This window comes from Zerene cesonia, chromosome 18 (genome assembly GCF_012273895.1).
Source record: "Zerene cesonia ecotype Mississippi chromosome 18, Zerene_cesonia_1.1, whole genome shotgun sequence".
NCBI classification, from domain to species: domain Eukaryota; kingdom Metazoa; phylum Arthropoda; class Insecta; order Lepidoptera; family Pieridae; genus Zerene; species Zerene cesonia.
This window is the reverse complement of record NC_052119.1, coordinates 6755718-6766013: the sequence shown is the minus strand read 5'-3', so window position 1 is coordinate 6766013 and position 10296 is coordinate 6755718. Positions and strand designations below refer to the sequence as shown.

General features: G+C 32.9%; 3 protein-coding genes across 3 annotated transcripts in view; 2 read left to right on the top strand and 1 right to left on the bottom strand.

Moving 5' to 3' along the window:
* LOC119833961 (exportin-4-like) overlaps positions 1–3946 on the top strand; it is a 12269-nt gene extending 8323 nt beyond the window's left edge. Inside the window, exons 12-15 of the mRNA XM_038358211.1 lie at positions 118–287; positions 588–687; positions 1031–1216; positions 1564–3946. Of these exons, the coding sequence (XP_038214139.1) occupies positions 118–287; positions 588–687; positions 1031–1216; positions 1564–2037 (930 nt within the window). The 3' untranslated portion in view covers positions 2038–3946. The remainder of the gene's footprint in view (positions 1–117; positions 288–587; positions 688–1030; positions 1217–1563) is intronic.
* A 655-nt stretch (positions 3947–4601) lies between these two features.
* LOC119834001 lies at positions 4602–5968 on the top strand. Its single transcript, XM_038358270.1, has one exon. It carries the CDS (start codon positions 4729–4731, stop codon positions 5620–5622), a length of 894 nt encoding a protein of 297 aa, XP_038214198.1. The 5' UTR covers positions 4602–4728; the 3' UTR covers positions 5623–5968.
* Positions 5969–6043: 75 nt separating this feature from the next.
* LOC119834082 overlaps positions 6044–10296 on the bottom strand; it is a 6133-nt gene continuing 1880 nt past the window's right edge. The window contains exons 2-8 of the mRNA XM_038358365.1: positions 9840–9965; positions 9183–9398; positions 8351–8503; positions 7654–8005; positions 6529–6830; positions 6316–6451; positions 6044–6084 (exon numbers count right to left, since the gene is read on the bottom strand). Coding sequence (XP_038214293.1) covers positions 6044–6084; positions 6316–6451; positions 6529–6830; positions 7654–8005; positions 8351–8503; positions 9183–9398; positions 9840–9965 — 1326 coding nt within the window. The remainder of the gene's footprint in view (positions 6085–6315; positions 6452–6528; positions 6831–7653; positions 8006–8350; positions 8504–9182; positions 9399–9839; positions 9966–10296) is intronic.

Here is a 10296-nt window from a genome sequence, read left to right as displayed (position 1 = left end):
AGATTCGAAATTCAAATGTAATATTTTTTTATAATTAAGTGTAACAGTATTTATGGCCAGACTAAGTATATAAATACTGTATAAGTTTGAAAAGTAAATAATAAAGAATATATTTAGGTTGGGACAGTCGATGAACAATTCCTCATGTTAATTGGTGCTTTGGATAAAATACCAGGAATCTTGTTCAAGTACCATAACTATCCCGGCGTAGTGTTGCCCGCTCTCAATCTCCTCGCCAAAAGTGCTAAAAGAATGTTGCATTCTGTGCAACAGCAGAATGTTAATAAGTAAGTACAGTGAGATAAGTCGGTATTTATAGTTTTCGTTTTTCAACTAGCTTCAAAAATGGGAGGTGGTCCTCAATTCGTCTATATTTTTTTTGTGTATGTTAGCTCATAACTTTTTACTCGATAAATTGGGATTTTTATTATTCTTTTTTTATTTGAAAACTGATGTATCCCATGCGATCCCATTAAATTAAATTTGGTCTAGTTCTGACAATTTGAGGGTAGTTTAATTTTTTGTTAAGTATAATAATGTTATAAAAATTTTTGTTAATGACTACCTAAATGTGTTGAATTTTTTAGATTTCTTGAGGTCTGCAATACGACATTCGAAGTGTACATGCGGTGGAATTCAGGGAAAATTTCTAGCATTCCACAAGATGCGGAAGAAGAGGCGTATGAGGTATATTTGAATTTAACATTTTCTTGCATCGCGTTTTGTCTGTTTGTTTATTTGTTTATTTATGAAAAAATTTACTTCAAACATGCAACTAACATTGAATTATTTTAATTGGGGTGATTGCTTAAATTTTATGATTTTTGTTAGATTGACTGTATTCGTGCAATTAATATTGAATCTTATGTAAACAAAAAAATAATTTAATTTTAGTTTATTTTTATGACCAATTTTAAATTTATGGTAATTGTGTGCACGGCATAACTGCGGAAATGTATATATTTGGATTTTCCATACTTATTTACGGCTGTGAGCTTCAGAAGGCTCATGACGATCGATGGTGTCGCAGGACATCTGCGCGCTGATGGAGCTGATCTGCAGCATCGCGCGCAGCGGCGCCGAGCGCGGCGTCGGCGACACGTGCGCGCGCGGCCTGCGCCTGCTGCTGCCGCTCGTGACGCCGCCGCTGCTGGCGCTGCCCACCCTCGCGCACCACGCCTACCGCATGCTGCGCGACCTCGACACCACTGTGCAGGTGAGCAGCCGCGCCTGCTGCTGCCGCTCGTGACGCCGCCGCTGCTGTGACCGTGGAACCGTACCAGATTCACACTTACTTACACTCGAAAGGAGCAATAGCCTCTGCGTTACATTATTTACATCCCTTACTTATATATCTACAAAAAGTAAAAATTGTCGTCAATTCATTATCTTTTTTTCCCCATTCCTTCAGCGGACTAGAGATACGTACCAAATTTACACTTACATTTAAAAGGCAAAAACCTCTCCATCATATAACATACATTATACCCCTAACTTACGCATCTACCAAAGACTCGTTTTTGAAACAAGCTGCTATTTAAACGCATATATTTTAATTTTCAGCTGACAAGTCTACCCGTAGAAGACTTCAACATGGTGGTGACAGCCCTACGCGTAGGCCTGACCGCAGTGTCCTGCGACGTGTCCACGCTGTGCTGCGACACCATAGTCGGTATCGCGAACAAAGTGCGCACTCTGGGTGCGGACAACCCTTACGCTGTGTCCCTCCTATCTCTAGCAGAATTACTCCTAATGCTCATAATAAAAATGGAGATTCCTCCGGATTCGATACCAGCGGCCGGCGCCGCGATATACGCTCTAACTTGCGTCAAACCAGCTCTACTTGAAGGACTGGCCAGACAACTCATTGATGCGTTCGCAGCCAACGACCCAGGGAATGTCCCAAGATTGGAGGAAGCGTTTGGCGTGTTAACTAATGGCGTGCTCTTTGACGGACTTAGAACGCATAAAATCAGATTTCAAGACAACTTTGATAAGTTTCTAGCCAGCGTGCACGGGTTTCTAATTGTTAAATAAGGCGTTGGTGACTCTAGTTGGTTTTAAATTGTACCGGCCATGTGTAATGGTGAATGTGAAGACTTATACGTTTAAGTATTTATGACGTTATATAAGTGCAATCGATGTGGTCCTGCCAGAGGGCTGTGTTTAGTATAAATGTATTTAAAACGAATAAAGAAGATTCTCTTGAAAAATTTATTAATGCAATTGTACAAAATTTGTGTACTAAATGTTTTTTTATTTTTTATTATAACTTCATTGACATAAATTAATAATAATTAAGGTTCTGTATGTGCTTGTGGATGGACGAGTTTCGTGGATTGTTCTAGATAAATTTAATTAGCCAAAAGTTTGTAAACAAGAGAACAATAATATACGTAAAAAATCAATTCGGGTCAGCTCATAGAACTTCATTGTAAATATACAAAATGAGCTATTGTCTCACTTATTTGAACTAAGTCCAACGATGAACTCAACAAGTTCAAATTCTTTTCGAAATCAAAATTTTTTTCGTACGATTTGACAGACATTAAACTTATATATTTTGCGTCCTAATACAATATTTTTACTTATATCCCCATAAATTTTAATTATTAAAGTCAAATCAGTGGCGTAACTATACCGGTCGAGGGCTATGGCCAATTCGTGGGATGCCTGTGAAATGCATTTCCAATGTTTGGTCGAAAGCTTGGTTACTGTTTTATTAGATATGTCTATCGGTCATAATTATCAAACCTGTTATTTTCCTATAAGATTGTTTTTTTTTAAATCGTGAAAGATCGTTGCATCATATTATATAGGATTCCTGTATTGGCCGTATATCGCCGTCTGCTATGCAGAGACATAGGTACTTATGTGATTAGTATAATTTATTTAGCCCCTATTCACTTTTTGGTGATACGTCTTTACCTCCAAAATGCAAAGTGTCATATAAAGTGTATATTTAAAAAAATATTGATAGGTCAATATACCCACAAACCTCCTCCTCTTGTGAAACAGTCCCAGTTATGGGTTGGTTAAAAAAAGCTAAAACGGTTTCAAGAAAATAGGTAGGTACAGTGTTGGAGGCCTAAAGCTACAGGGTTTCTATTGAAGACAAGAAATAACAACGATACCTTAGTAAAATGTATTGAATAAAAGGTTGTGAAATTGATGATATAGGTAATGATGGCGTAGCATTTGTTAGTGATTATGGGTAGGAGAGAAATCATTTAACCATAGTCAATTTTAGAACCTAAACATTTAAATTTTTCAATATGTTTCAAATTTTTTCATTATAATATCGTGTACGTAATTTTGAATATTATATTTAGGATAGCAAAAAGTGAATAGAGCTATAACACTAATGTATAAGTAAAATATATGATGTATTAGATTTAATAGTTTTTATACTTCCTAGCCATGTTGTTATTTTAAGGGCCCATAAAATCAAAGTCCAGAATCAAATAATGACGACATTGCCAGATGTGAAAATATCTAATAATATGAAAATTGATAGATTTATAATAGTGTCTCTAGTTAATCATTATTTTACATTGTTAAAAATTTGAAGTTAATATTTTTGCAGATATGAGAACGTCTCTATCATACGTACTATCATACGTACGTATTATATTAAAAACAATGTTTCGCATTGTCGTACAAAAAACCAACTTGTAAGAAACAACTTAAAATTTTATAAAATAACGTAAGGTACGTCAATGCTGTTTCGTTGCTAATTTAAATGTTAAGATAATATATAAAACAATTTCGTTTTGTATTCAACGATATATTGCTATTTTCAATTATTAAAGTGTGTCGTGTACATAAATATTCCCAAAATAAGACAAACATGAATATTTATCGCCTTTATTTACTCAAATATGTATAATATACCTTTTAATAACTAAACGTACAAATATTTTCGAATAAACAGATCCTCCAAATAAATTTGTTTTTTTTTTGTCTTTACTTATATTGCCACCTTAATCCGAGAAATAGACATAAAGATGCCGGCCGGTCGCAAACATGATGGCTGGTCAAATATTGTAATTTATTACTTTTTTATGTCACCGCACAGGGCATTAATTGCAAGTAGTTGCTACTGTAATATAATATACTCGTAATTGCGAGCATCTGTCTTCCTGCAATGAGAACTCAAAATTCCAAAAGATGATGGTAATGATCTGATAAATAATGATTAATCGATGAGGAAAGTGCGCAAGGCGTTAATTCTCTAGTGAATAAACTAGTAGGTACCTAATCAACCGGTGACCCGTACTAAAAAATTAACTCGTACGTTATAATATCTTACACCAAATTAATGCAATATTTAGAAATCTATGATGTAACATAGGAATATTTGATTTTACTTCTATTCTATTGTCTAGTAACATTTAATTTGTGTTTATTTATCCTCTACGACTATTTAAAAATATTTTAGTATTTTTTAAGGATATTTTAATATGATCATTAATTTGTTAAATAACATATTATGTCAAATTTCTTCTTCTTCTTTTTCTTTAGTGGCAATTCCCTATCCTATCGAGGACGAATTCTGCCAATGTATGTTCTATTTTAAAGTCAGCTATTTGCCATTGTCATTGTCAAATGTCAATGTCCATTGTCCATCATTTGAGTTTTGACCATTAGTTATTGTTGACTATTGTGAATCATATTTTTTCTTCAATTTTTTATTCCTTATTTTATTTACTTATTTATTATCTCAAAATGAGTGTTTCAATACAAAGTCCATCTATGAATTCATCAGTGACTTCGTCACAGCTGGATAGTTTTGAAGACATGGCTGTTTCGAATGTGAAAAAATATGTTAAAGATGTACTAAGATCGCGAATTTTCTTAGGTCGCTATTTGGAAAGAAGGCTTGTCGATCAGCAAATTGGATACCGTGATATTGTTTTAATAAGTGCTGCCGAGAAAGAGTTTTTAAGAGATTTGTTTGAAACAGTCCAGAAACTGCGCTCAGTGCATCCGAATTTACATTGGATTGGCATTACGAACTCCGGTATCTTAAAATTGAACGTATCAACGAGTTTGTGTTTATGGACAGAAATTGATAATGAACCGTTTGGCGCATTCTGGTTTCAAGTTAAAGGTATAAAATTTAGAGATAATGAAGTACTAATAGCATTAAAATGCATAAGGCATATAACAGAAGCATATTTAGAGCTAGAACCAATATTAACAGGTGCAACAAAGAAGGATATAATAATTAAAGCAAAAGAAATAAAACCTGAAGATAAAACTCAAATAGCTGAAAGTATTAATGATATTAAAGAAACATTGAAGAGTGCTTTGTCAATAAGAAATGTTAAAGAATTTTTTACTTTTGTATTTGCATTTATCATTGCATTATTCACTGGAAGCACTGCATTTGTAAATTTCCTTGGAAACTTTATATTAGCATTGCTAAGAGAAATTTCTATATTGATAAAAAATTCTACACCAGTGTTTTTGGGTACTCTTGATTTTTTCAGTAAGATAATTGGTGGATTTTACATTTTAGTTGCAATGATTTTTAGACCAAGCAGTCCTGGTCCTCAGAATAAAAGAAGTCTCACATTTGAAAGATCAAATCATTATGATCATAGAAATTTTGACTGAAAATATATTATAATCATCATCCATCATCAGACAAACTTTTGTCATGGTCCTAATTCTAGATCTCACTAAGCATTATATTGTTATAACACTAGTAAATATGCTTATTCCATTGTGCATTTAATTTTTTTTCAAGGTGTTTGATAAGGAAAATAGTTGTTAATATAATTTAATAAAACAGGATGTCTGCTGTCATTTTATATTTTAAATGTAATAATATTCCAAATGCTCTTTTCATTGCTCACATGGATGTTGAAAAAATAATATGGAGATTTGTAAAAAGTAGTAAGACGGCAATCTTTATTTAAAATTTATTTATTACAAAATATATACCATATTTAAAAACTGTTATCATCATTTTATTGTATAGGTTTTGCTATATTGTTTTATATTTGACTAATAAATTGTTATTTATTGTTGTATATTATTTTTCAATTGGCACTATTATGATAGAAGCTCTCAAATCTGTGAAAGAAAGAATACACTAACATGAGATGATATAATTAAAACGCAATAATGTTGTAGTTTAACAATAGTAATTATATACCTTTACCAAACTTTTTTGATCTGTTAGGCACTGTGGAAGGTTCCCAATTTGAACCTAAAAAGCATATGTATTTAAAAATAATTGGATCACTAAAACTTTTAGTATGTTATCTGTGCTAAATCAATACAAGATATCAAACATTTGCTTACCTTTACAAATGGCTTGATTTAATTTACTTTTTTGTAAATATTTTATGGGTGAAACTCCCATTCCTTTACTTTTATTTGATTTCTTAGTATTCTTCTTTGGAGGCATCTGACAACCTTCAGTCTTCCTCTTAATGGGCTTCAATTAAAAAGTATAATTGAAACAAATAACCTTATTGAATAAATTGATGATTTTATGTATTGAATTTAATATACCTCTGTTAAAGCATTAGAAACAGCTCTTAAACCTTTAGATTTATTTTCCTCATTATTTTTAATATGTTTCGTCATTATGTTATTTAACATATTCATAATCAATATATTCATTTCACTATTATCATATTCTCGCAATAAGTCTTTGAATAGCAGCAATAATGCTGGCAAATTAAATGTAAGTTCCTCTTTGCCAAATTCTATTTGACTAAAATTACGCAATATGTCTAAATGCATAAAAATTTCATCAATCGTCATGTGCTCACGATATTCTACTAAGTCTTTTATAGTTCTTGTCCCAATACCTAAAAACGTCTTATGATTAATTACACATATATATTTAAAATTAAACAAGAACATTTAGATTCGCTTTGATAAAGACGCGAGGTGAAGATAGCTTCGAAATTATTGTTACCATTTTACCATGTTACCATGTTATCAGATTAATAAGTAAATAAAATATAAATAGTAGTTGTAGCTCAGTAGTAAGAACCTGAGTATCAAATCACAGTCGGGAGTTAGAAACAAGACAAGAAAAACAAAACTAGTAAATATTTTGATTTTCAATTCATCTGCACATGATCCACGTTATTCCTACTCGAAACAGTGAAGAAAAACATCTTGCGGAAACCGGCAGTGGCTTACATGACGGCTTCCCGGGGCGGAAGATAATTTTGAGGCCCTTCTTGTTTATAAAATACGCGGAATCCCTGCACGATGGAGTGTTACCATCCGCTATAAAAAACAATATCATTCGAACAAACGGGATTCCCCGAATTCGTCACAGAATAAGTAATGAAAAATTCCTAGTTCTTTTCAATAGGTTCGAATTTATAGTTGTGTTAAAAACATAAAATGGTTGAAAGTATTTACAAAATATATTTTATTCTTTACTGTGAATTTTTATTTGTTCCGCCCGGGGCGTGCCGCTCCCCCGTACCCCGCTACGCTATGCCACTGGAAACCGGTATAATAAAGATTTACAAATTCGATGATTTTTTTTTTTTTTTTTTATTATCCCTTTATTTGAATTTGACTGAAATGTTTTTTTTTTGTTTCTTTTATTTGATATTTGATTATTCTCACTTCGCGTCTTTATTAATTCAGCTTATAATTACCTATATCTCTAAGCAGTGTAAGTTGGTTTTATCGATCTCCTATACTTGACTTCAGTCTGGTAAATCATTGGAATTCCATATCTATACGGACTTATAATTTGTGTATTTTGGGCTCGGTTAGTAAACCTGGTATTACCTTCGTGGGCAGACTTGCTGATATAAGTAACATTTGGGTTCTTGATAAACAATGGTCTTAACAAATTCAACACTTCATTCAAAGTGTCTACGGTATCCGCTTCTAATTGTGAAATTCTTTTTCGAACCACTTTCTTGATATCGTTCGTTATTTTTGAATTTAAATTCAAGTACCTCCTACCTTCTTCTAAATCTGCTAATTTATGTAATAAGCTCGCTGCCCATGCCTGACGTTAATAAATAATGAATGTTAGTAACAAATATAGTAAAAAAATAAATAACATGGCTTTATGATACCTATAATAGTCAACAACTGAATTGTCTTAAAATGTAACGAAAGACGGATTATAACGGTAACAATATATGTACGTAACAATATAAATTGAAACAGTTTTCCCTAATTAGAACTTTAGGCCCATTTGTTTGTCGTTTAGTTTCAACTAATAAATATGGAAAGGCTTTTATAACCTTAACACACAAAATAAAATGGTTATAAACTAAGTTCACCGTAAAATTTTTGTTAATATTTGAAAAAAAAAGTGGTTACCTTATTATGAAATTATTTCATATACCTGCGTTATAGAATCGCCATAATATTCGACCTTACAGGGCCAGGCTATGCACACTGTAACTATGGAGTATTCGTCAAATATATTACAGATATCAGCATGGGTACATCCTTGAATTATTTCAATTTTTTCCTTAAATTTGCAGTCCGTTAATCCCTGAAAAAATATAGAAATCCTAGTTTAGACATGGGGTAATTATCCTATATAGGGTATACGAAATTTAATTAAAAAATATATATATTTTATTTTTGGTCTCTGGACTAGTACAGTTTTAACTACATGTATCTATCACAGATATTATATATGCTCAAATACTGACTCTTGACCCTACCTATTTAAAATACCTATTGATAAAAACGAAAGTAAGATGAAATATATGAACAATAATTAAAGCACATATGTTCCAATGTATACTTGGTTTTTATATGAGGCAGGCGGGCAACTGAGCTTGTGGTTTACCTATTTGTAAGCAATCACCACCGCCAATGAACATTTGTAGAGGTGGGGCTGCTGCAAATGTGTTGCCCGCTTTTAAGAGGTAAATGATAAGAAAAGTGGGGAAAAGAATACGGGCCTCCGGTTCCTCCACTCACTGAACGAAACAAAGCAGCATTTTTTATGATTTAGCAAGCAACTGAACTGGCTAAGCAGGCAAGCGATCACCACCGCCCATGTACATCGCAGAGGCATGAGTGCCTCTGCATGCAGAGGCTGCTACATGCTGCAATTTTACGCTGATATTTTGTAGGGGTGTGGTACCTTCCCCGGGGCGAGCTGACCCGATTCGTGCCGAAGCGTGCTCGACTCTCACTGCACTCAAATCTACATGACTCACCTCGTTAAGAAACATTAATGCATTTTTTGTGTAGTCACTGCCCATATACAAGAACTTTTTTAAAATGCGCATATTTTTTACGATTTCCCCGATGTTATTCGTGGTATACTTGGTGCTCTCATTAAAATGTATGACAAAATCATTATATTCCTTAACATTCAAGCATTGACATTTGCGCGTTAGTTTCTTATAAATGGAACAGTCATCATCTTCACTCTATAAAATGGATATTAGATGATGTTAAAAAAATATTAGATATTTGGTTGTTCGATGAAAACGAGCCTTTTACCTCGATATTAATCGCTTGCAATATTCTAGTTTGATATTCCAAACTTTTTAATGCTTCGCATGGAATTATTTCAGCGACATTGTACGTTGAAGTCGACGGCTATAGAACGATGTTAATATGTAATTAGTTTTATAATTTTTGTGAGTTAATACACCGCTAAAGACTTATTTTATTTTTCCTGTTATGGAAATTTAAGGACATACAATCTCGAAACATCCCAAGTATAAATTATTACTGTAACACCGGCCAAATATATTTAATTTAGTTACCAGCTAAAAAAAGCATAACACTATGTTTTTATTTTAATGAATTAAAAGTTAATTACAAGCTATGAGTTAAATAGGTATACGAGCATTGAAGGTACATACTTGAGGGTCATCGTCGGGCAACTTGTTATCAGTTATAGCAATCTTCCTATTTGTTTTCGACTGGATTTGATCTAAAATACCCAGTAATCGTTTGGTGCTCTCCTTCAATTTATGTATTGTTGCATTCTGTAAGAGTAAATTCATCATATATATATGCTTAAGATCTTTTAAAGCTATAGATACGTTATACACGTTAAATAATGGCAATACAAGTCGGGTATATCCGGCGAGCGAGGGAGATCTAATCTCTTCTATGTGTTACAATTAAAAAGAAAATATCTATTGCTTTTTATAAATGGCCGTTGTTCCTTTAAAAATATTAGTTTTGGTGTCGTGTAAGCACATTAACCTATAAAACATGTCAAACCATTTGCTACGGCCTATTAGACCGGGAGATGGTGACACAAATTACTAGGTCATTTGTACCAGTATGGCGGTTCTTCAGTGGTCTAATTAC

Bases quoted from the DNA above. Each gene is read 5' to 3' on its own strand.
- LOC119834001 (XM_038358270.1), top strand. From the start codon at position 4,729: ATGAGTGTTTCAATACAAAGTCCATCTATGAATTCATCAGTGACTTCG.